This window comes from Takifugu rubripes, chromosome 16 (assembly GCF_901000725.2).
Source record: "Takifugu rubripes chromosome 16, fTakRub1.2, whole genome shotgun sequence".
NCBI classification, from domain to species: domain Eukaryota; kingdom Metazoa; phylum Chordata; class Actinopteri; order Tetraodontiformes; family Tetraodontidae; genus Takifugu; species Takifugu rubripes.
In genome coordinates, this window is record NC_042300.1 from 8,434,256 (window position 1) to 8,459,650 (window position 25,395).

General features: G+C 45.2%; 3 protein-coding genes across 7 annotated transcripts; 2 read left to right on the top strand and 1 right to left on the bottom strand.

The window, feature by feature from the left end:
* Positions 1-9,471: 9,471 nt before the first annotated feature.
* On the top strand, positions 9,472-13,289 carry LOC101068632 (visual system homeobox 2-like). Its single transcript, XM_011612111.2, has 5 exons — positions 9,472-9,975; positions 10,345-10,432; positions 10,765-10,888; positions 11,800-11,980; positions 12,491-13,289. The coding sequence occupies exons 1-5, from the start codon at positions 9,549-9,551 to the stop codon at positions 12,805-12,807; spliced, it is 1,137 nt and encodes a 378-aa protein (XP_011610413.2). The 5' UTR covers positions 9,472-9,548; the 3' UTR covers positions 12,808-13,289.
* A 425-nt stretch (positions 13,290-13,714) lies between these two features.
* On the top strand, positions 13,715-19,546 carry LOC101068854 (acetyl-coenzyme A synthetase 2-like, mitochondrial). The gene is made up of 14 exons (XM_003971709.3): positions 13,715-14,095; positions 14,729-14,825; positions 14,906-15,105; positions 15,246-15,421; positions 15,495-15,647; positions 15,725-15,872; positions 16,158-16,295; positions 16,378-16,470; positions 17,927-18,039; positions 18,295-18,421; positions 18,511-18,638; positions 18,842-18,905; positions 18,983-19,104; positions 19,184-19,546. The coding sequence occupies exons 1-14, from the start codon at positions 13,795-13,797 to the stop codon at positions 19,355-19,357; spliced, it is 2,034 nt and encodes a 677-aa protein (XP_003971758.2). The 5' UTR covers positions 13,715-13,794; the 3' UTR covers positions 19,358-19,546.
* abcd4 (ATP-binding cassette, sub-family D (ALD), member 4) lies at positions 19,148-24,989 on the bottom strand. 5 transcript variants are annotated; one of them, XR_003891382.1, is made up of 20 exons: positions 24,730-24,989; positions 24,529-24,647; positions 24,129-24,256; positions 23,599-23,738; positions 23,402-23,518; positions 23,191-23,316; positions 22,899-22,949; positions 22,632-22,726; positions 22,427-22,548; positions 22,166-22,257; positions 21,978-22,067; positions 21,620-21,825; positions 21,443-21,534; positions 21,310-21,346; positions 21,158-21,207; positions 20,986-21,038; positions 20,710-20,786; positions 20,456-20,571; positions 20,238-20,381; positions 19,148-19,333 (listed from the first exon to the last, which is right to left on the bottom strand). XR_003891382.1 is itself a non-coding variant. In XM_029849949.1 (20 exons), exons 2-20 carry the CDS (start codon positions 24,768-24,770, stop codon positions 20,292-20,294), a joined length of 1,842 nt encoding a protein of 613 aa, XP_029705809.1. In that variant the 5' UTR covers positions 24,771-24,859; positions 24,954-24,976; the 3' UTR covers positions 20,062-20,291. The 5 variants fall into 5 exon arrangements, 3 of the variants coding, with proteins under 3 accessions (XP_029705809.1, XP_029705808.1, XP_029705810.1); XR_003891381.1 differs by having other exon boundaries at positions 20,192-20,381; XM_029849949.1 differs by lacking the exon at positions 19,148-19,333 and having other exon boundaries at positions 20,062-20,381; positions 24,730-24,859; positions 24,954-24,976.
* Positions 24,990-25,395: the final 406 nt, after the last annotated feature.

Below are 25,395 nucleotides of genomic sequence, written 5' to 3' on the forward strand. Positions count from 1 at the left end.
GTTTAGAGATGTTCCCAGTATCCTCCAGGAGGAGCAGCGTAGAGCACGCAGCAAGCTTATAAGAGGTTTTCACTTACAAAATGTTAAAAGGACGTGGCTCAAACTGTTGATGCACATAAAGATTTGATGTAGTCGTGTAAATGTGTTGCTATAATGAGTACAAAAAGACTGAGTCCCGCTGTGTTACTCAGGTTGAACTACAGCGTCTATTCACGGGCGCGATCCCACTACTGAGCGGCACGGGGGCTTTGACCTGCTTCGTTTCCGACCTGGGCCGGGGCACCCCTCCTTAGGCGACCTGGTGATCCCGGGCTCCCCCAGGAGCACCATATCGATACCGAACTTAGTACGGACACCCGATCGACATAGTCCGCTGAAGCCCAGAACTCCTGAGCTCAAGCGATCCGCCAGCCTCAGCCTCCCAGTAGCTTGGATTACAGGCACGCGCCACCGTACCCGGCGACTACAACACGAGCTCACAGTGCTTTTGAGTTTCTCTTCTCTGTCTGACGTCATCAAATACCGTCGGTAGATAATGAAACTACAACTGTAGTTTTAAATAAACAATCTGGGTAATAGTTTAATTACTTAAGGTAGTTGATCAGAAACAAAGATTGTTTACCTTTTACGTTTGTGTTGAATCTTTGGACAGAGATTGGTTTAAGTCTATCGAATGTTCTTGAAAAGTTACATCAAAGAGGTAGAATGCCAACTAATACTTTATGAAATTAGTTATTAGCCACGATTATTTTTGTACATAGGTTAAAGAGAATATAAATCAACCGGAGGTTTTAAAAAGGGAACAGGAAGCTCCTTAATGCCGTCAATTTGTGTTTTCATTCCTGCAAGCCTTCCGGAAAGGCAACGTTGTGGTTGATGTAGTTGCAGGAATCCTCCAGGAGGAGGCAGTGTAGAGCAAGCAGATGAGCAAGTTTATGGGGGGTTTTCACTTACAAAATGATAAAGGGACGTGGCTCAAGCTATTGATGCACATAAAGATTTGATGTAGTCGTGTAAATGTGTTGTTATAATGAGTACAAAAAGACTGAGTCCCGCTGTGTTACTCAGGCTGAACTACAGCGTCTATTCACGGGCGCGATCCCACTACTGAGCGGCACGGGGGCTTTGACCTGCTTCGTTTCCGACCTGGGCCGGTGCACCCCTCCTTAGGCGACCTGGTGATCCCGGGCTCCCCCAGGAGCACCATATCGATACCGAACTTAGTGCGGACACCCGATCGACATAGTCCGCTGAAGCCCAGAACTCCTGAGCTCAAGCGATCCGCCAGCCTCAGCCTCCCAGTAGCTTGGATTACAGGCACGCGCCACCGTACCCGGCGACTTCAGCACGAGCTCGCAGTGATTTTGAGTTTCTCTTCTCTGTCTGACGTCATCAAACACCGCCGGTAGATAATGGAACTACAACTGTAGTTTTGAAGATATGTAGGTATCCCATAGAACAGGGGTGGGGAACCTCCGGCCTCCGGGCCGTATACGGCCTACGAGACCATTTCTACCGGCCCGCAACGCAATAAGATTTTTATATTTTATATGTGCACTTATACAGTCGGACCGTTCGCTAAACTCCGCGAGCTGCGAGTAGCAGCGGTAGCGTATTTTTGCCTTTCGTATCCTGAAATTTCTTTCGTAACGAGGAAATATTTTCCCGTTTTCTGAGATAAAACAGACGGTTATGTTATGTCCGAGTCAAGGTCAGGGTCAGTGAACACAGCATGTGATGTACGTAGTGGGTTGGACTGATTGACACGGACGAAAAATGCGTAGCGAAACACGCTAAACTCGACGAGTTGAAAGGACAGATGAGTTTGGATAAAATTAACGCTCTTCGCCGGAGTTTGGAGGCTCAACAAGCAGCTTTCACACGACCATGTACCGACAGAGAGAATATTACGCGTGCAAGTTTTGTGGTGAGTGAATTAACAGCCACGAAGCTGAAACCTCACGCCGAAGGAGAGTTCGTGAACGCGCCTCGTAGCCGCCGCTGAGGCGCTCGCGCCGTACAAAGTAAAATTGTTTCAAAGCGTGAATTTTTTTCGTGAATAACTATTGAACTAAGACATATATTGTTATGATTCCAGTGGGTAACGGTATGTTTTTATGGTCAAGGAATCTAAATATGTAGTCAAAGTATATGTGGGACTAATATTTATGGTGGAAATCACAATATGCCAGGAATTGTTGCGCTTGGCGGAGGTCTGCGCTCTCCGAGTGCTTTCTAGTTGTTGTTGTTATTATTATTGTCTTTATCTTTCTTTCTTTTTCATTTATTTTCTTGATTATCTTGTTGTATTGCAGTTTTTGTGAGTAGAGGCCTCGAACAGGCCCTTACGGGTCTCTTGCCTCAACTCTGCACCTCTTTTTATTGTTTTGTATGATCATGAAAACATATTTTACTTGTCATTTTATTCTATTTTTTTGGTGATTTTATATGCATGTGTGCTAAATAAATAATTCAAACTAAAATGCAGCAATCATGAGACTTAGTAACACAGTGTTGTTTTTTTTCCATCCCTAGGTATGTGTTCATAATAGTATGGCCCTCGGAGGACTTTATAAAAATTGAAATGGCCCTCGATATGAAAAGGGTTCCCCACCCCTGCCATAGAATGTCATCATTAACGAGGGCGTTGTTTGGGTTGTTGTTATTATTATTATTATTATTATTAGTAGTAGTAGTAGTAGTAGTAGTAGTATAGATTATTTGAACACGGCTCAATTAGCTGTCCTCAGATATTCTTGGTTAGATATAACGGAGTAGAATTGTAATAGCCTCAGATTTGGAATGAGATTGTAATTTAAGATCTCACCACAAGGTAGCAGCCCACTCTATCTGAGGAAGCGTGTTCTGAGTCTGTACTGAGCTGGTGCTGGTGCTACTGGTGCTGACCAGAATGCGAGGGCTGGACTGGGGGTCACCGAGGAGTAAGAGGAAGATTTTTGGCACCCTGCTGTGGCTAAACAGAGAGAGTGCATTGTTCTCTGACCTAAATTTCCTGACCTGGAAATGCAGCATAAAAAGGTCAGAATGAATGGACGAGAACAACATGTCTTCACTCTCCACTGAGCCACACTCGCTTGTCAGACCATGACATCATCCAACTGTCAAACAACATTTCCCAACAATTAGATGCCCTGAAAAGAAAATTGCTCAGGATTAAGAGCTGCAACTGGCAGTGTGACATTTGTAGGTTTTGCCAAACACATCGAAACATGTTTAAGAGGCCATTAAGCCTTTCGGAGAGCAGCTGTCTGAATCTGCATCTCAATTTAACATTTTCATCCAATCTTTTCTGATTACTTGTGAACTTTTTTTTTTAGATAAATAGAAATAATTGTGGAAAATTCACATTAAGATCCAGCTACAACTGTTAAATATCCCATTCAAACACAAGGTAATAAAAGAAAATCCCTCAAGAAGTCCATAGGTGGTCATTCATCCAGGTCAGAGCTAAATAGAAGAACCTGACTCTTCAGAGAAGAACCACAGTCCAAGCATGCATCTCAAGCACGCGTCACCCTCATCACATCCGAGCGTGCGCCTCAGTGCACCTCACACCCTTCATTTTTCTGTTTGTGGCTGATGAGGAGGATGGTGGAGCACATAAATCACACTCTCTCTTTCATCACACCGGCTTCATTCTTCAGGGCCATCCGATGAGACAGGGAAGCAAACCCGGGCAGAGCCTGGAGATTTATGCCAGGCTGGCTGACGGCCATTAAAGCTCATGCTGCACCACGCTAATAAACAGTCAGTCCACTGACACTCAAGCGGTTCAATAGGCTATAAGCAGGACTAATGAACCACGATATTACAAAGGGCAACACTGTTCATCTATATTTCCAATCAAATATTAAACAGTGTTGTGGACCAGTAATGGTTTTGGCTTTGCTAAACACAAAGAGTGATTAGTGCATCAGTGTTTGTCTGCAAAACGATGCCTGCATGGTGTGAATGGGCGCATTGTGCGGCGACCGCCTTCCCTCAAGCACAAACACAACATCATTACTCCTTCTAACCCTTCTGGGTGCTGATGTGCAGCTGGCGGCCCCAGCTGTTGCCCGTCTGTGATGCGGAGCCTCCAAACGCGGCTGAGTGCTGTCATCAGAGGGAGAGAAGAGATGAGTGTTGTAATTAGGGAGGGACGAGGCCAGCAGCGAGCCAAGTGGTCTCACGGGGGCCCCGGAGGTCTCAGGGGACTCTGAGGACGCGTGGTTAACACGTGGTGTCCTACCTGTGGCTTCACCGATGAGTGCAGACTTGTTACACCTGAAGGAATGAAAACAGAGCACAGTTGATGAAAACTCTAAATAATGCAATGTTTTCAAGACTAATAAAGCAAATTTTTAGTGAGTGTTTGATCTTTTAAGAAGAGGAGTTTATGTTTGTTTATCGATTGAAGCAGTTTACTGTTTGAGCTTCCACGGGCCAAGAAAAGATACTCAAAGTCCAAACTAATAGAGCTCACTGGTTTCAGAAAGATAAATGAGAGACAGGATAAGGAAAGTCACAACAGCCCTTTTTGTGTTGAGTTCAGTACGTTCTCTCCATGTCTGTGGGGGATTTTCTCCAGTTTCCCCCACCAGCAAAAGCACCAGGTCAGCTGGATCCACCCAAGCTGCAGCGGCGGCTCAGGACAAACCCTCCATCAGGCCACGACATCACGAATATAATATTTTGGTGGCTTTATATTGTAAAAAAGAGAGAAACGATTGTTCAACTTGCTGACATTTAATAAGGGATCAGCGGCAAATTAAATGTAATATTTGTGAATATGAACACTTTTCATAATATCAACAATGAACATTCATGAATCACTTATGTTCTGTGTATGTGTGTGTGTGTGTGTGTGTGTGTGTGTTTACGCGTGCACTGGGGTGTTGCCGTACGATGGCTGCAGATGCTCCATCTGTGCAGGCTGCTGATGAGTGAAGCCGTGAAATAGATCCAGCTGGAGATGTGCGGAGGAGCCTGCAGCCTCCTGGGAAATCATCCGCACCTCCAGCAACACACTGTCAACTCCTCTTGCACCCCTAGAGAGCTATCAATAAGTGGATAATTGAATTTTAAGCACAAAGACTGCCATCAAACAAGTGTGTGTGTGTGTGTGTGTGTGTGTGTGTGTGTGTGCGTGTGTGTGTGTGTGTGTGCGTGTGTGTGTGGGTGTGTGTGTGTGTGGGTGGGTGTGAAGGGAGCTGTTTAGCAGAGTGAACATGGCGAGGCTGTCACGCAGCCTCGGGGGGGTTGCAGAGGAAGGATGAATGTTTAATCCATTAAACAACAATTACAGGCCGTAATGGTGCAGAGGGAAGGTGGCAACATGGAGGAAGAGGCTCCTGAGCCCGAAGACAAGCGTCCGTCACCTGTACCTGTGCAGGACAACTACGGGATGTTTTGGGAAAAGAAAAAGGATTATTAAAGATACAGACTGATGGTTTGTTTTTTTCCATAGCTGTGATTTAAGGGATTATTTAGACTAATTTACATTTAAACTGTTAATAAAAATGTGACATGTACAGAAACATACCTTCAGAGAAAAGATTAGGGAAGTGACGCAAATGTAAGGAATGGTCCTCGAATGAGGAAGAAGATTCGTTTATAATTATAATTTTTTCTATATATTTTAGAAAGATTTTTTTTTAAGTTCTTTTCTATAATCAATCAGATTCAAGATGCTGAACAAAAAAAACGCAACATTTTATGTCATAGGTTAGCAAATTCCAACAGACGAACTTACATGATGATCCAAAAATTTCAATAATTAGGCACTAAAAATAAAAATGGATTTTCAAAACACAACTATCAAATTCAGGGAAACAAAAGTGACAAGATTGGAAAGATTCATATCATCCTACTAAAACTGCCCAATATGTACCTCACTTTCCTCTAAAGGTTTTTATATTCCAATATTATCATAAAAACAAAAAACAATAAAAACAAAACCCACAAATGTTTGGAAAGATTATATGAGTAAATCAAAATGATAAAACGCTTATATTTATACACTCTCTCTCTCTCTCTCTCTCTCTCTCACACACACACACACACTCCCCTCCCTCAACAGTGTGTCAGTGGGATCATTGAGTTGCACATCTGATCCAAAGCGAGTTTGCTAGCTGCTGTGGTTTTCTCATGCCGTCCACACAATGGTCAGTCCTGGAGCTGCCTGGTGGCGTTGCTTAATTAGGCGAGGAGTTGATTCGTTTGCTCTAATTGACAGCTAATTAAAGGAGTGAGGGCACATCGGATTGACGTTCCGCCGAGTGGAGAAGCTTTGTCCATGGTGGATGTTCTGAAAAGGAAATTATGGAATATTGAGTTTTCAGGGTACCACCTGCCCTTAGCCTCAACAGTGTGTGTGTGTGTGTGTGTGTGCGTGTGTGTGTGTGTGTGTGTGTGTGTGTGTGTGTGTGTGTGCGCACATCTTGCAGTTATGACATGCAGCCTGTAGAGTCCAAAGGTCTCTTCAACCATCAGATAATGGGAAGCTCATATCAGAAGAGAAGCAATTTCCCATTAGGATTTCACTTATTCCCTTTGATGTCACTTAATCTTGAGTATTTACTTGAGTTTTCTACAACACAGAAGGCGTTTTGCTACGCAGCGGCCAGGTAATTGGTGTCACTCTGGATCTTGGGTTTATTCCGCAGCTCTTTGGGTCCTTTAAGCTCTGAACTGCTGTTTGTGTTGCACTTGGGGCAGAGAATCCCAGCTGCTCCTGCGTATTCCTTCGCCTTGTTGGCAGCTGCCCGAGGTTTGACGCCGTCACAGGAGGTTAACACAAGTTCTCTGGAGTTTGAGGGGCAAACAGTGAAGTTTCTGAGTGACTCGGCTCAAATTCGCTCTCTCCAGGGGACCAAGAATAGCCAGTCTTCATGTCTGGTGCTGCCCATACGAATCAGAAAAGACAATTAGGGGCTTATTAGGGTCTCGGGGAGTCTGCTCGCCTGCTTGGCCCCGGTTTTGAGCCACTGCCATGGCTCAAAACAGTCAGGGGCATTGTCTCACCTAATTACGCTGAAAGCAGAGGCCCCTTTTTGTGTTGCCACCGCCATGCCTGTCCGGTTCCCTTCTCCTGCCTAACTGCTAGTCCCTGTCCACTCTAGAAGTGTGCTAATTAGAAAAGAAATGGGCCCGAGTAATTATGTCACTTCTGGTTAGCAGCAACAACAATGAGGTGTATTATTTTGCAAAGAAAGTTTGGGAGCTGGGGGGGCCTCTCCCCATATTTCCCAAAGCATTTTCCTCATTACACTAATAAATATCTGCACATGGAAAAGGGGGAATGTGGCACACGGGGCGATCTGGAGACTTTAAAAAGCCCCAGAGCATAAATAGACTCACACAGAAATGGAGACTATAGAACAGCAAAGGTACGTCGTTATTGCCCTAATTAATGCTACGTACTCACAGAGGAGACTCCCAGTCACATGTCGGGAGCTGGTTCTTCAAAGTGCAATGGGGAAAATTAGAGGAAATATTTCTGGAGCCTTAGTTATTGATCATTTTAGAAAATTCTGAATTAAAACTGGTTGATTAATCATTGTAATTAGCCAGGATGCTGCTGTTTAGCTGTTTTTTTTATGCGCATTGACATTCAGTATCAGCAGGGTTTTGAACTTGTGACCTTGAATTTGAGACTAAAGTTTCAAACGAGGGAAAGAAAATGAAAGTATGGGAAAAGTGAAGTGAAAGCACGGACCACAATTTTAATAAACATCACATCACATTAATTAATTAGTTCCTGTTTTTCTATTATTCCATTTATTCTAACAACATGCTGCCTGAAGCTGTGTCCATATTGGCTATTGGGTTTGCAGGACTAAACTGTGACAGTTAGTGGTCAGTGTGGTGGCTTCTGGACTTTTGAAGCTCACAATTAAAAGGTTAATCGAATTGGCGCCGTAGCGCCACCATCAGGCACAAAGAGGAACGTTACGCGCTTTTCTGTGGGGGTCAGTGGCAAGGATGTAATTACTGATTTCAAAGGTGGAATAAAGGTGAAATGGTAAAAAAGTTTTCTGTAGATTAAAACAGATAAAAATAATCAGTCTTTCAATTTACACGTTCTTCGTCTTTTTAGCGTCTTTTTTATGCCAAAAATGGAACAGAAGAGGGATCAAAACCGTAACTGACGGTGCAATTTAAATTATGGAGATAGGAAAGATTTTACTCTGTAGATTTTTCAGATTTATTCATGATGTGTCTTTGTTTGGATGTCTGAATTAACGCAATTCCCGATTTAACCTCCTCACCTCGGGCTGCTCCGAGTTCGAGTTGATCAAGACTCGGATGAGGTGATTAACCATCGGTTCAGACGCAAAACCGCAACTGATGGACGTCACCCGCACGCGTCCTCGTCATCACACGTTATCACAAAGTTTCCTCCTTCGTTTCTTTGGAATCTTGCGGCGCTTCTCAGGTCGAGACAAACCCTTGTGCACTTTTCGGGCCTTTACGCGTGTCCTCCACGCCCACAGACGCGGTTGATTTCGGCGTCAGGGACATCCTGACGTGCTGCCAAACGCCTTTATTCACCATCACATGTGTCACTGATAAAGATCTCATCTGCGCCTCCATCGTGCGCGTCCACTCATCTCCATAAACTGTCCTCCGTGGGCCAGCGAAGCCGCGCACGCAGTAATTGAATAATTAGAGGATTAGGTTTGTGGGATAAGAGTGGTTTCACTTGGTTCCATTGTGTAGACATCCTCGCTCTTACTTTCTACAGGGGATTTACGCGCTGGCGCGGCTTTTCTTTCACCCGTCGGTGTCCTAAATACTCTGCGGGATACTGTTTGGTATCGTGTGACCCGTCAAAGAATAAAAAAACGCGTAATAAGCTGTTGACGTGAGCAGACCGCCGCCACAGACACAGCGTCTGGTGCACAATTAGAATATGCAAATGAGCGGGACGTTAACCATCGATCAGCCCCGGAAAAGCAAAGAGATGAATCGGCTGATAGATTAATTGGCTCATTGGTGTTTCTTTTCATTTGCCCATCACGACAAGTTACTGAATTGTAAGTGGATTCATTTGGTTGATATTAGAACTACATCTATCTCATAAATAATACACACGAGTAAAATGTGAGGTAATTTGGCGACTTAACGAGAATAAAAATATATGTATTATGCGTTTTCTCTTGATTTAAAGACATTTCATCCTTGCGTGGTTGAAAAAAAAATCATCAAGATACATTCGTTCGAATAATTTGGACCTATTTTAGTTTGGATTATTACTTGTGATTTCAATTAAAATATCAACGTGGCATGATTTAAAAGGGCAAAAACTTAAAATGTGTGTCCTGGTAAAGCGACGCGAAGAGGAAAAAGTGATATTACGGTTGTTTCCCTGCGTATTTGCCAGGACCTGCGAAAGGTCCATTCATGCAGCAAATGTAAACTTGCTCTGTCCTGTGATTGGCTGCTGCCTGTTGCCTGTTGGATAAAAGCTGAGAGGCGGGCGCGCACACGCACAAGAGCATCAGAGCACCGGGGACTTTTAAAAAAAGACTGCCACCACCGTCATGGCGGGGAAGGAGGCAGTTCTACTTTCAGACAGAGAACATAAAGAAAGAACATCGCTGCAAATAGGTGTAACTCACGGGGGATCCCAGGCACCGGCCCCTGTGTGGAAAATGGCCCCCACGGTGCACCGACGCACCGGCTTCGGGATCCAGGAGCTTCTCGGCCTAAACAAGGAGCCTGCGGCGGCACCCAGGCGGCCGCTGGAGGCCCTGGCGCACAGGACGCACGTCCTGGCCGGCAGGTCGGCCCTCGGACCCGGTGGCCTCGGGGTGGGTTTGCTGGGGCCGGAGGGAATACACTCGTTTTACAGCCAGCCCGCTTTCATGGAGGTTCTGTCAGAGGCGCAAAACGTGCGGGACCTGCAACCGCTGCACAGGGTGACGCACATGGACGCGCAGCTAGACGCGCACAACTCCGCCAGCTCAGGTGAGTGTTTCTGCAGAGCTCCGGGTCGCAGTTTGTGATGCTGAGAATTTGGGGTGTCGGTGATAATGGGCACAAAATGTCGTTTTTCCCCCAGTTATTTTACATTTAGGAAAACATAAATACAGTTTTCCCCGAACAGTGACTCCTGCATGTGGAGGAGGTTTTTAATCCTTTAAGGAAAACACACTATTTAAGTGCTAATTCAGGATACTTAACATCATAATTATTATACACAATACGTATAATTAGCATACGTAGCAGTTGGATTGTTATTGTTTTTGTGAATTACATTTTTTAATCAGAGTTGCCTTTTTAATGTATTCTCTTTATTATTATTATTATTATTATTAATGATGTATTTTCTTACAGATTCTGATGACATGGGTTTTTCTCCTGGTGATCAAAAGTTCCCCAAATCTGTGAATCAGAATAAGAAAAGAAAGAAAAGACGACACAGGTAAAACTGTAAAATAAATTAATTAATTTAAAAAATAGGGAATGCAGTAATTTATTTTCCATTTGCCTTTATATTTACTCCAGTTTTACAGTTGAGAGTGTGTGAAACCATATAAAAATCATTCTTTAATTCCTAATATAATCAGGCCACTGTAAAAAAAAAAAAAAAAAGGCATTTATCATTGATAATATAGTGCCAAAATCATCAGGATTATTTCTTAATTACAACAATTTAGAAAAAAATCCTTCTCAATTATCTGTAAGAGGAAGTATTGGAAAAACATTGGAATTGAGATTAGTTTATGTAAATATTCTTTCTTTTTTTGCCTGTAGAACCATTTTTACATCCTATCAGCTGGATGAGCTGGAGAAAGCCTTTAATGAAGCCCACTATCCAGATGTGTACGCAAGAGAAATGCTGTCGATGAGGACGGAGCTGCCAGAGGACAGAATCCAGGTGAGACGAAACAAAACACACATTTAACTGGAGCTGAAGACGAAGGAATAACACAGTTCTGAAAGGATGATGCCTGATAGAACATGATAGATAGATAGATAGATAGATAGATAGATAGATAGATAGATAGATAGATAGATAGATAGATAGATAGATAGATAGATAGATAGATAGATAGATAGATAGATAGATAGATAGATAGATAGATAGATAGATAGATAGATAGATAGATAGATAGAAAGAAAGAAAGAAAGAAAGAAAGAAAGAAAGAAAGAAAGAAAGAAAGATTAGTTTGCCCAGGCCAGGGTCTGAGCTGAGGCCTCTCTGGCTGCTATAGGAGCATTTTAATTTCCCATGATATTTGACCGCCTGCCTCCCATCGATCGGTGTTGGAAATTAACTTATTTTTCAATCAGCCTCTTGGTCTCTAGGGATCACACACACACACACACACACACACACACACAACACACACACACACACACACACACACACACACACATTACTGTTGTCATATAAAGCATGATTGCTCATCTGAGGCCCATCTTTTTAGGAGATGGGGGTCATCAGATCTACCTGAATAGCTGCACAGGCATGTTTCTGACAGTTTTAAATCACACACACACACACACACACACACACACTGTTGAGGCTAAGGGCCATTATAGAACACTGACTCCACCCTCCCCTCCAGTTAGTTTCCTCATCAATATTCAAGCTGTCTGAGGCTCTTACAAAGCCAGGCTGGGCAGAAATCAATTCAAACACCTGAAGAACCAAAATGAGAATAATGTAACACCCCCCCCCCCCCCCCCCCCCAACACACACACACACGTGAGGAAAAAGTAGAAATTTCACACCATGACATCATGACAGACCTGGAGTTTCAACCCTGACTTCCATCTCCACAGGTGTGGTTTCAGAACCGCAGGGCCAAGTGGAGGAAGAGGGAGAAATGCTGGGGCCGCAGCAGCGTGATGGCAGAATACGGCCTGTACGGGGCTATGGTCCGTCACTCCATCCCTCTGCCTGAATCCATCCTCAAGTCAGCCAAAGAGGGCGTCACAGAGTCGTACGCTCCGTGGTTGCTAGGTAGGTGTTAAATAGGCAGCAGCTTGTGGCGGACCTGTGATTGATTTGAACATGTGGAGTTCAGCCCAGACAGAGTGCAGAGCAACGTCTGCCGTTATATTCAGTCATTTACTTTTTAAATTTTAAACTATTTTCTTATAAATCACTAATTTGTTTATTCAAACCCCCTAACGGTGCAGAGTGAACAACATCCGGGGCTCTAAGGCTGCTTAAAGGGAAAGTTATTCATTCTTTTCTGTAGAATATGTCAAATTCAGAATCAAACTTTTGTAATGGTTGAGCCTTAACCGGTCAATAAGAGGTGCCAGTCAATGCAGTGATAATCCCACCTAATCAGGACAGATTAGACCAAATGTCCTCGTTGGCCTCACAAAAATTGATTATTTTAAATCAATTAGGCGACTCTGAGCTCGTTTTCAATTCCGTGTGATATTAAAAGAGTCAGCACATTTAGTCTTTGGAAGGCCTCTGCTGTGCCGCCTCACTGACGCCACCTGTTCCTGCTTTCAGGGATGCACAAGAAATCCGTGGAACACTCACAACCCTCCCCGGGGAAGGCCGCCTGCCGGACGCCACCGCCGGTGACGGAGAAGCTGGAGGGCAAAGCCGCCGAGGAGCGGACGGAGGAGCACAGGAAAGACAGTAACCCAAACATTTCAAAAGAAGAACTGAGGGAGCACAGCATCGCTGCGCTGCGGGCCAAGGCGCAGGAGCACAGCGCCAAGCTGCTCGGGACGGTCCTCGACGCAGCGAGCAGCCAGAAGGAGGAGGCTGGGGAACATGATGTGATGGAGCAGGACGCAGCAGGACGCAGCGAAGATGAGTAACTGAGACAAAAGGGCTGCGGGGTACATGCTGCTGGTGAAATACCTGCCAGAGGTGGACACCCTTGCTGCAGATCTGACACAAAAGTCGTGCAAGTGGACACCACAGTGACGAAACCAGGGTTTTTATGAGGGAAAGATGAAGAAAACAGCAGGAAACTGAAGCCCAAGAACCGTTTTTCTGGATCAGAGCTGCGCTCAAACAAGAGAGATTGTTCGGACACATGGCAGCTACTTTATCCAACAAGGCAAAAGGAAACCAATACATGAAAGCAAAACCTCTCCGTTTGGATGACCTTTCTGCTGTGGAGGTCAAACAAGACATTTTCTTCCAGCTGATATGAGATGTACATACTGGAAATATATGTAACATTGGCAATAAATGTCCATGTTTGTCTATGTATAAATGTAATTGTAGTCTATAATTAAAAGTTATTGACGTGCGCAATTCAGTTTCACTCAGACTGATAGTTGTGCATTCTTTAGAGGTTTTGCTTTAATTCTTTAAAAATGGTTTTCACTGACCAGTGGAAGCATTTATCTTGGTTACTTTACTGGACTTATGGTATTTTTCCACATACATTAGTGTCAGTATCAGAGGAAACAAGTGGAATTTTGTGTGTGTGTGTTTGTGCGTTTTGAATTTAAATTCTGGCATCTGGAATGAGAATCCAAAACATTTAACCGGAATTTCAAGTCAAGCTGGTGGGAAGAACGCAGTTACTTTCGCTGAGGTTCACTCCGGACGCCATCTTCTCACCACGGAACTTTTTAATGCTCTAAATCGTTCGTTAAATCGGATTTTCGCACCTCTCTGTGAGCGCAAACAGAGAAATATTGTCGGCGCACATATATGTACCGCCCTTTAAGGCATCCCTCCTCGAGACTCCTTCCCCTCGTGACGTGTGTGTTTTTCTTCTGGTCCTCGCGCTGAACTTAACTTCAACTCTCGCATTGTTTGGCGCCATCTCTCGCACTTCAACAGCAACAATGCTGCCGTGCGCCGAGCGCGTCGTTGCCTCCATCAGCCGACGGTTGTTCCGCTCCTACCTCAGTGTTTCCAGCCGGCGGAGGTGCAACATTACGGCCTTTATGCCGGAGGCTGCGGGGTTCGACGGGGTGTCGGACCGCTCCACGCTGCAGGACTTTTCGGTGTCCAACAGCGAGAAGTTCTGGGCCGCTGCGGCGCGTCACAGGCTGAGCTGGATCAGAACTTTTGACGCGGTGCGGGACTGCGATCTGAGCCGAGGGAAGATCAAGTGGTTCGAGGGGGGAAAGCTGAACGTGTCCGGTAAGATTTCCCCGATGACTCTGTCTCTGAAGGACATATTTAGCGGGGACAACCAGAAGTACTCCGCGTTTATAAGACGCGTATTAGGCATGTAGAGTCAATCCAGCATTACTGCGACCTTTAAAGGCATCGTGAGGAGGTTCACCCGCTAAACTTCTGCTTTCCTGTCATATTCTGGAGGAAAGTGTGACTCGCTGTATTATTGCAACTGCTGTTAATCGTTTAATTTGTTAATCCAGATCGATGCGTTAAGATTACACTTCCTGTGTGGGATTACACTGACCTAAATTATTTTAAAGAGCCATCACACTAGTCCTGGATTATACTGGTGATGGGAAGGGCTTTTCATAAGACACACACACACACATCCACACACACACACAATTCTGTGGACACCTGTGTCCACTTTACCTGATATAATTGAAAGCTAATGTAAACAGCACATAAGAAGACCCTGAGGCCAGAACCCAAGGAAATGTATAAATGAGCTTTCCAATGCAGACCTCAGACCCTCCACCAAACAGCCTTTCGTTTCTTGATCCATGTGACCTGGGTGGGTGACAGGCATGTGTGAGCATGTGATACCACATGGACACTCACATCTTTTTTTCCCCCTTTGTGGTCATCCTGCAGTGAACTGCCTGGACCGTCACGTCCACACATGTCCTGACAAGGTGGCGCTGATCTGGGAGAGAGATGAGCCAGGGTCAGAGGTCAAGGTCACCTACAGGTCAGCAAATTGGACTGTGCTCTCACCCCACCACCCCCCGTGTTTGTACCATTGTGGGGTTCACCCATCCCTCTTTACAGGGAGCTACTGGATATGACATGTCGCTTGGGCAACCTGCTGAGGCGGCGTGGGGTAAAGCGGGGGGACTGTGTCACCATCTACATGCCCCCTTGTCCAATGGCAGTGGCGTCCATGTTGGCCTGTGCACGTATCGGCGCAGCACACAATGTGGTGTTTGCAGGGTTCAGTGCAGAGGCCCTCTCAGAGCGAATCAGAGACGGTGAGACAGTATCATTATGCCATTTTACCGACTATTAACCTCCGCCTCTTTACTCTCATAGCCAAAATACAGCCATGTGTTGTATTAGACGCGAAAGCTCTATTAAACCAAAACTCAGCGTCCGTGCACGTTATTTTCAGCCCAGTCCAGCACTGTAATCACGGTGAACCAGGGGGTCAGAGGGGGGAAGCTGGTGGAGCTGAAGAAGACGGTGGATGAAGCTGTTCAGAGCTGCCCGACCGTGCAGCAGGTCTTTGTTGCCACGAGGACAGAGAATCCGGTCTTGATGGCGGCCAGAGACGTCGCCCTGGACGAGGTGAGAGGACAGCAGAGGTGGGGCAAAAAAACCCCACCTGCCTCTGAATTTTAACAATGGGTTCTTTGTGCAGGAGATGCTGAAGGAGGACGTGGTGTGTGAGCCGGAGGCTATGGACAGCGAAGACGTCCTCTTCCTGCTGTACACATCTGGCAGCACAGGGAAGCCCAAAGGATTAGTTCACACACAGGCTGGATACCTGCTCTATGCTGCGCTCACACACAGGGTAAAGGTCACGTAAGAAGCCTAATTTCAGGACAGCCGGGTACGTTTTCTTAAAGCACGGCCGGGTGATGTCCCCAGTATGTCTTCAGCTACCAGGATGGGGATGTGTTTGGCTGCGTGGCAGACATCGGCTGGATCACCGGACACAGTTACACGGTCTACGGACCCCTGGCCAACGGGGGAACCACCGTGCTGTTTGAAAGCACTCCTATTTACCCTGATCCAGGTATGAACAGCGGCCCCAAAAAATAAAAAAAAAGCTCCCTTCCATTTGGAATGGGATTTTTTTTTAGAGTTTGACATCATAGGGTCTGTTACAGTGTTAATTCTGCCATTCTAGGTATCCCAGGAGCTCAGCGTTCCTGCGAATCTATGAATATCTGTTTACAACTGAGCATCTGTTCTAAAATTAGACCCAGCGCTGGAGATTGTGTTTGTTCCCGTTACTGAGGGACAGTTCTCGATGACACGGGCCACGATAACCGCCCTCACACGCTTGGCTTGTCCACAGGGAGGTACTGGGAGATGGTCCAGAGATTGAAGATCAACCAGTTTTACGGGGCCCCCACTGCGATCCGCCTGCTGCTGAAGTACGGAGACCAGTGGGTGCGGAAGTACGACCGCTCCACCCTGAAAACTCTGGGCTCTGGTACGATCACGTTCATCGTCCCTGCAGGTTTCCCTGCATCACGCGGACTCTAACTACTCACAACACCCTTGTCTGTGTGCAGTGGGGGAGCCCATCAACACCGAGGCCTGGGAGTGGTATCACACAGTGGTTGGAGACGGACGCTGCCCAGTGGTGGACACCTGGTGGCAAACTGGTAACTGACACTCTTTACCGCTTGTCAGAGGAAACGATGTGCAGATTCCCGCCCGCGTCGTCTTGCTTCGGGATTTCAAACCGGTGTTAAATCACTCCCACCTCGGCTCCGTGGAAGGCAACGACCCTCCACTGGTTTTCCGCCACGTCTGCAGGAATCCAAGCGGCCCCTAGTTCTGCCTTAAAGGGGAACGCCGCTGAACGGTTGCGTAACACCAGAGGGTTGACGTATGCCGGAGAAGGGTGCAGCATGTGGATCCATTTAGATAAGAAATGTTTGTTCTGTCTGTCGGGACCTGTGAGTGAAACAGGTGTTCTTCCTGCAACGCTCCGTCTCACTGGTGCTGCAGCTGACACTCTTCCTCCTCTCCTTCCAATTAAATCTGATGGATGAATGCTAATTAATTACCACACAAATGGTTAAAAATGGAATTGAAGCCCATTAACTATAGACCATCGCGACCTGGAGAATGACACACACAGATCTGACCCAAATACTGCATTTGGCCCAAAGGGATTATATTATTATGGTATTTTCCTGGATTAGTGTTTCCAATTAGAACTAAGTGGCATTATTCATATAAATGCCTTTTGGTTGATCTGAGAGCAAGTAGCCAGTTTACAGAAAAACTCAGATTTTGATCTGCTGTTGGAACGCCGCCTCTGTTTGGGATCACGCTGGTTCTGCTAGATCGCTCCTACTGCTGTTGTTTTAATTAAATGTATTCCTGTTCAAACCCTTTGGCCTGTGTTATCACCATATTAGAAATATGGACCACTGATCTAAAGTTCTAGGACTTGTGTAGTAATAACAAATGTCTGGTCCCACGGATCTTTGCCATTGACGCTATTGGGGGATCAACTGTTGTGTCCCATTTTACCCCCCCCGCGTCCCTTCTGCCGTTTCTACGCCACCAACACATCCAACCAGCATAATCCAGAGTCTCTGACCTCCAGGGAAATCTAATTGCATTTAATGGACTTAGTGTCGCTGTAATTCCACAACCTACATCTGTAGCAACGATGAGTGATTTCATTTGATTTAGTTAGTTGGCCCTGATCATTTAAATGATGTCCTCAAACCTTCAATTTAATAAGAGGGAGAAGGCAAATTCCCATATTTTTTGTTTAGAAAGTTCCTGTTTTATAGCTATAACACATTTAAATGTCATATCTTGCAAATCTTGACATTCTGTGGACAATTATATGTCATACACAGGTCAGTAGAGGCTAAAATTGCCAAATAAGTTTTTATTCATACAATCCTGAATGTTCTAAATCCTTAAAAATACAGATTTTCTTCTGCCAGGTCCTAAGTAATCACTGCTCCTGGTGATATTTTTTAATATTTATGTCCTTTCATAGCACCACTGACAGATTCAGTAGAGTGAAAAGAGATCAAACTCCTTATAATGAAATTTTAAATGAATTGCTGCCATTTTGCTCTGCGTTCCCAGAGACGGGCGGCATCTGCATCAGCCCAAAGCCTTCGGACCCAGACGCAGAGATCATCCCAGGAATGGCTATGAGACCTTTCTTTGGCATCAAGCCTGTCCTCATGGACACTGAGGTGAGCGGCTCATCTGTGTGCAGGGAGCGGTGGTGGTGGTGGTCACAACCAACCCACAGGAAAGGGTGGATTAGGATTATAAACCGGCACCCAGAGCGTCGCTGCGATCGTGCTCAGGGCTGTTGTGTGCGTGCCAACCTGCACGTTGAAAATCTGCCCTGCTACTTTGTGGCAGATTGTGCAGACAGTTGGAGCTCACACACAATGGGCTGGGTTGTGGTTGTCTGTTGCTATAATATCGCCGTTTCTCCACAGGGAAATGTGCAGAGTTCCAGCGACACGTCTGGAGCTTTGTGTATAGCTCAGCCTTGGCCTGGCATGGCCCGAACCATTCACAACAACCACCAGAGGTTCATAGAGACCTACTGCCAACCTCATCCTGGTATGAAGTGTTCTATTTATGATGCTTGGATGGGTTAAAAAAAAGGCTCTTTCTATTGTTCTGCTACAGTTTCAAATTGGTGCCTCCAGGTTACTTCTTCACTGGTGACGGCGCTTATTGTTCTAAAGAAGGTTACTACCAGATCACAGGTCGCCTAGATGATGTCATCAACGTGAGCGGTCATCGTATTGGGACAGCAGAGATAGAAGATGTGGTGGTAAGGTCAATAAGCATTTGAAGAAATCATTTAAATTCATTTAACTTCAGGTTCTTTGAATGCATTGACTCACTGTTGCCTCCAGAGGCACATTGTGGTACTACACACGTTTGTGGCAACAACAGTGAGACGATCAGCTGGTTTTATGAATTAAACCCAAACATTAACAGGCTCCTCTCACTCATTGTGGATTTCTTTGACAGAATCAGTGTCCTGTAGTGGCTGAGTCTGCTGTCATAGGATACGCGCATGACATTAAAGGAGAAGGTAGGCGAGAAATAGTAACTAGTGCAATTGAAGAGGAAAAAAATAGGTTGTTTGAGTTCCTCTCTCTGTGGCATCAGGGGTGTTTGCCTTTGCGGTGCTGAAACAGGGCGTCGACACACAATACGGGGACGTTTCTCAGCAGCTTAAAGACACGGTGTCTAAAAAGATTGCCAAGTACGCCAGCCCAGACCACATCCAGGTGATTCTGTCGGACGTCCAATATAACCGAGGCATTTAGGGCAGCACTGGCGTAACGCGTTTATTCTCTCTCCTTGCAGTTTGTCAAGCGTCTGCCAAAGACTCGCTCGGGTAAAATAATGCGACGGGTGCTGCGGAAGATTGTGGAGGGAGACCTGGAGGGTTTAGGTGACCTCAGCACTCTGGATGATCCCACAGCGGTCCAAGAGATCATCCAAGGAAACTCTGAACTGTGCAATAAACACAAGCCATGAATTTTCTAAAAATGTGACGTTCTTGCCTTCATCAAATTTTAAACCAATTTTTTTTTTTTAATCCTTTTAAGCTTTTTTAAATTGACTGTATACTTTATTGATATGATCTGTCTTTTCATCATGGATGATGAAATTCACATTAAAGGAAGTGAATGTAAACCCAAAATAAACTCAGGAAAATGTGTCCATCAAGGAATCCTCATTGGTTGCCGAGATTGTGGAATTTAATCTGCTCACTAGAATAATTTGCTTGATTTCTCTTATGTGTCACATTTAACCGAAAAAAAAACAGGTGTCATTTTAAAAAATATGTACAGTGATCCCTCGCTATATCGCGTTTCATCTTTCGCGGCTTCGCTGCTTCACGGATTTTTTTTGCGAGTCGTTCATTGCAGTTCTCAAATATAATCGAAGGTGGCATATCCGTTTATAAAAATCTTCTTGCTCAGAAAAAGAAAGAGCGCCAACAACTACCCATAACAATGTTCTTCTCTCGGAGAAAGACTCCTGCGCCTTCAGTAGAAACAGACGCTCCAGCGGAGCGGAGTCAGGACGAAGAGGCACAGCTGGGACTGAAATACGCCAGTGACAATGTTTCCAACCTTGTATTACTAGATTAAAATTATTGTTTTAAACAAATTTTGGGCTTTAAAACAGGTTTTGATTTTTGGTTTCATTCTATAGTTCAGTATTGCATTGTAAAATAATAAAAAAAAATAAAGCTGACTACTTCACGGATTTCACTTTTCGCGTGTTATTTTTGGAACGCAACTCCCGCGATAAACGAGGGATCACTGTATATAAATACATTTTTTAAAGTTTAAAATGGGTCACCTCAACCAAAGAGCACCAAGGTGATTTATTCCGGAGTGTATCTTGCCTCCAAACCAGGTGGGTCTTGCTGTTCCTGGGATTCAGTGAGGTGCTTCTGGTGTCACGAGGCTTCATCTTTCAGGCTGCCTCCTCTTAGCTTAGTTATCTCCCAGCAGGCTCCTCCACACAGTCTCAACTGGACGTCATGGTACTGAAACAAAAAGATGGGAGCTAAGCCAATGTCCCCGTGTCTGGGTAGAGCTGTGATCCTGGGTGGTCCTCTACCTTCTCCAGGCTGCTACGGTGCCCCAGACTGATCAAGGTCATGCCCAGCTGCTTACAGGTCCGGTAGAGCTGTGCCTCGGCCTCCTCCGTCAGGGCGCTGGTGGCCTCATCCAAGACTGAGAAGAAAATTAAAGTCAGAAAAAAAAAGGTGATTTAGGAAACGTCAGGGCTGGGCCACCATGCAAATGTTTTTAATCAAGGACTGTGGGTGTTGCTGCGATGCATTCATGAATGCATGAATCCAGAGTACACACATGCATATTTGGGCTGCAGGTAGAAGAGCCGAGCAAAGCTGAGACGCTGCATTTCCCCCGGAGACAGAACGTCATACCTGTGGAGAAGAACTTGTTCTTAGCAGGCTTCACTTGTGGAAACGTCTGGGCCGATTTAAGAATTTTACACATAACATTTTTTGTAAATGGCCACAATTATAAGAAATCCCTTCAAATTCCAACATCTGGAGCAACTCCCGGTTGGCATTTTTAAAGATATTCTTGCTAAATGGTTGTTTTTGGGGGCACGTCTCCTACCAGTTCCAGTCCACTTCTTCGTCCAGCCCACCGGTCCTCCTCAGCAGACTGGACTGGAACACACAAGTGTCACTCAGGTGAAAAAGGTCGGGTGTTCCAATTACAAACCGTTTCGTATCCAAACCGGTGTTTAATATGGAAGAATATGGAGAACTCAGGAATGTGTACTGACCACTCCTGCCAGTTCCAGAAACTGAACAATTCGCTCGTCGTCCACTGCGCCTGAGACGTGAAGCCCACATCGTGAAAAATACCTCAACATGTTTACAAAGGTGCATTTTCTTGGCTTTTGTCGTCATCGTTTGCATGACAGAGCTGTGATACCTGACAGGGGGTAAATATCCTTCAGCGGGTAGATCACCTGTTGACAGATGAACGCGCCAGTTAAGCCTCGTCCTTCTCACCTAACGCCGCACGTTAAAACTTGCAAGATTATTGTTTTTATTTGAAAAGCGACCTGCTCACGCAGCGTCCCGTCCGTCAGATACGGCTTCTGCGGCAGGAAGAGGGTTCCCCTGGGTCCGAAGCATGTGGTCATCTGGACAAAGCCTGAGGAGACAAGCGACGTGCCCCAGATCATCAAGAATAATGCAGTAATACGCCTCTTAACCACTTCCTGTGGAGGCTCACTCACCACTGTGCGCCTCCCAGAGGCGGTTGAGGACCCTCAGTAGAGACGTCTTGCCAGTGCCCGTGTTTCCCACCACCAGCAGATGCACCCCCTGACTGATTGTCAGACTCAGGTCCTCCACCAGCAGCTCATCTGCGTACGGCGACTTGTATGACAGCTGGTCGACGATGAAGGCCGTGTCCACGGGGCCTGCGTGGACATTGAAGTCGCTGAAAGAAGAATTCAAGGAGAAAACAAAGCACTTAAAGTATCCGTTACGATTCTTTTGGTCGTCATTTCCAAAATCTGAATGCTGAGCGGGCCAGGGTTCAGGATCTTTGTCAGTTATGTGAAAAACAACCCAAAATCTATTGTTAGAAACCTGTCAAAGTCGTAGCTCTCTCCTGACGCGGGGTCATAGTCGCACTGCTCGTGTAAGATGTCATCCATCACCTCCCTCAGCTCTCCAATCCTGATCACGCACACAGATTTATGGATGAGTGGAATAAGACACAATCACTGTTGTCACCGTTCGTCCTTTAGAAAGCATCTAAGTATGCACGGTGATACCTGTGGGTGTATCCTGCCACGTCTGACAGAGTGGTCGACAGGTCTATTAGCTGCGTGAAGCCATTTATCAAGTAGATGCAGACAAATGCATTCTGAATATGAACAAGAGAAGGAAACGCGGTCAAAGGTATAAAACCTTGTTCGCAAAAGCAAGAATTTAACTTTTGTTTTAGACTCGCGAACAAGTTTGAATTTCAAAGGGCATTTGCTGCCCCCTAGCGGCGGAGGCAAGCAGTCGCCACAGGAAACAGACATTCTCACCTTACTGATGAGAGCGCTGAGCTCACCGGGGGTGAGACGGTCGTAGACGCCAGTGAAGATGGGAATGGCGATTATAATGTAGCTGAGGAATCCTCCAAGGTAATCAAAGGTGTTGACGCCGACTGAGACGAGAGAGGACAGAAGGTAACGTTGCAAATTTAATTTAAGGAGATTTAAGGAGTCGAGGTGTAGCCGGTTTGCTTACTATAGAGCCAAAGTTCCTTCTTTACTAAGCTCTTCTGGATTTGCAGTAAAGCCTGCAGTCTTCGATTGGTCCTCATGTGCTCCACTTTTCCAGCTCTTCAAAAATACACAGCAGTTTATTCTTATAATCTAATTCAAATGCAGAGTGACAGATTCACCACTTTAAGCATATCCAATAACCACAGCAGTTCCAAACAACTTTACCACAGATGTGATGCAGTAAAACAGCAATACAACAGGAGGAATAAATCCCAAATTCCCCTCTGACCTGTAAAATGCTGCAGATTCTGCATTGACGCGGATCTGCATGTGTTTAAACCTGGAAGCAAAAAAAACAAACAAACAAAAACTTTATTTTATTCAAAACGCACATTTTTACTTTCCTGTGGAACTTTTTAATCAAGATGATCTCCATTCAAAAAGATACATTTAATCACATTTCCTCTCAAACTGCTGATACATATCCTGAGTTACGCCATAGGAAGGAGGAGCCAAAGAAACTTCCGCTTTAACGTCCTCGAGTCTGAAAACACATGAACCACACAACAACCTTCCTTTACCTGAAGTCTCCTTCTAGCTTCTCTTGCTCAAACAGAGTCGAAACGATCGGCCCCATCAGGATCTTATTGGCAAAGGTTCCGATCACAAAGTAACCAAAAATACTGACGGGACCGATCCAGCCAGTGCTGCAAAAACAGAAGACGTTGTTAAAATGGCAGATGGGGGGAAAGGGGGTGGGGGGTGGGGGGTGGTTGAGAGGGTGGCGCACACCTGTAGAAGCAGTGATACGTGTAGTACGCCAGCGTGAACGGCGACACAATCAGACGACTCGCCATGGTGCTCATCTGCTTACACAGCCGCTCGGCATCCTGGCTGATTCGCTGGTCCCTGCACAGCACACGGCCCATACATCATCATCCTCCTCCTCCTCCTCATCCTCAGTATGTACACTGTCCTTAATGACTCACGGGTTGTCCACTTCCTCCCTCAGCACGTTGACAGTATAATAAACCCGACCCTGGAAGTAGGCGGCATGGAGGCTCTCGGTCAGCGTTTTCCTCCAGCTCACATACATGAGATTACAGATGAACTGGTCGAGGCTTTTCAGCTGGCTCAGAAGAGAACAGAGAGAAAACCAACGAGAAGAAGGAAAAGGTTTGATAAAAGAGAACGCTTGAATGGTTTCCTGCAAAATGGAGGGAAAACTGTTAATGATGATGATGGGAAATTACAGATTTTTCTGTAATTCAAACATGTGATGACACAAGTTGTGTCCAGATAAAGAAAATCCCTCTTGTTCTTTAAGATAGCACAACCGTGTGGCTCTTAATCCAGGTCAAAATGTGTTATCTATCCCTCAAAAACACCTATCTGCTCATCACTGACTGACAAAGAGGTCTTAGAGATACCGCGGGTGCTTCTTTTAAAGCAATCACATAGAAAATTAAATCAAATAAAGTCCAACCACAAACAAAGGTATCTACGCGCCACAACTTACAGTGGAGTTTATTATAATGAGCACCATGGCTTTGGCAACCAAACTTCTGAAACCAGAGTAATCTTGGTCTGCAAGCACATTGTAGAAGCGGCTGGGGAGAACTCCAACTTGGTAAATGATCAGCTGCTCTGAGGGCAGAGAATTGACATGAGACAGGTCAAACCAAGGCTCATAAAACAATGTGGAGAAATTAGGCAACACGGATCAGCAGAAAAAACCCCTGAATACGCACTCTAATGTTATCTAGAGAGTGCGTTTACAACACCGCTCAGCAGAAGTGAATGTCTCGTGATGAGTCTTTGAGAGAGACACTTTTACACTCACCCCCACATCCTAAATTTAGCTCTGGCCACAATAAACCTCTTTTTCCACTCGTAGCATTTAAAAGTGCGACTCTCACCTGTGAGCGTGACAACAAGCAGCGTCCCAAACAAGAGAGCACTCTGACTGGTGCATGATGGGAAGAGGACCTTCAGGATACCGCAGAACCTCTCCACAAACTTCCAGTCCAATTTGAACCTGACGTTAAAAACAGCGGACACAACATGCGTCTAACTCTTCTTATTGTGCACACGCACACTCGCGGGTCATGTCGCCTTACCTTTTCTTCCCAGTGACCTTTGACTTCTGCGACAGAGGCATCTGCTCTGGACGCAGGAGGCGAGTCCTCCCGGTAAAAGCCTCAACTATGTTACGCAGAAAACTCCTTTTCAAGGTCGGCAGCTAACAAACTGCGGACAGCGAAGCAAATATCGCGATACAATTTAGACTCAACATAATATTTAACGTCACTTAAAAAAAGAACAAATTCAGCTGCCGCCTCACACCGGAATGAATGTTTTGATCGAAGAAAACGGACGTCCGGTTTAAGACTCTGACTTTTCAAAATAAAAGTCGCGTTATTTTTTTTTTTAGATCACAATAGTGATAACCGTGCATAAAACGGAAACAAAATGAGCCCAAAGGCATTTATATTTTTACAACTACTACTGTACTTACGTGTGTTTGGTTGTGCCGACGTCTGAAAAACCAAACCAGCAGACAGAAGACCTGTGGTGAGTGAGGATGAGTGTAATGATAAAATCTTATCAAAGTCGTTCAAAGGTTAAGTTTGAGGCCACTGTGTTCTTTAGATTAGTGTTAAAGATAGTGTAAAGAATCTATATTCATCCACATGATGCTTAAAAAACAAATCTCAATCTAAAGTCTCAATTTGTAAATCATTTCAGATTTTTTTTTAAATTTTCCATGAGAGAAAACTAGATGC

Bases quoted from the DNA above. Each gene is read 5' to 3' on its own strand.
- LOC101068632 (XM_011612111.2), top strand. From the start codon at position 9,549: ATGGCGGGGAAGGAGGCAGTTCTACTTTCAGACAGAGAACATAAAGAA. The intron at 9,976-10,344 runs GTGAGTGTTTCT...ATTTTCTTACAG, and splicing joins GCACAACTCCGCCAGCTCAG to ATTCTGATGACATGGGTTTT. The intron at 11,981-12,490 runs GTAGGTGTTAAA...TCCTGCTTTCAG, and splicing joins GTACGCTCCGTGGTTGCTAG to GGATGCACAAGAAATCCGTG.
- LOC101068854 (XM_003971709.3), top strand. From the start codon at position 13,795: ATGCTGCCGTGCGCCGAGCGCGTCGTTGCCTCCATCAGCCGACGGTTG. The intron at 14,826-14,905 runs GTCAGCAAATTG...CCCTCTTTACAG, and splicing joins GAGGTCAAGGTCACCTACAG to GGAGCTACTGGATATGACAT. The intron at 15,422-15,494 runs GTGAGAGGACAG...TTCTTTGTGCAG, and splicing joins GAGACGTCGCCCTGGACGAG to GAGATGCTGAAGGAGGACGT.
- abcd4 (XM_029849948.1), bottom strand. From the start codon at position 24,770: ATGCCTCTGTCGCAGAAGTCAAAGGTCACTGGGAAGAAAAG. The intron at 24,648-24,729 runs GTAAGGCGACAT...TTTTAACGTCAG, and splicing joins AAGGTCACTGGGAAGAAAAG to GTTCAAATTGGACTGGAAGT. The intron at 20,787-20,985 runs GTAGGAGACGTG...TCTTCTCCACAG, and splicing joins GAAGAAGTGGACTGGAACTG to GTATGACGTTCTGTCTCCGG.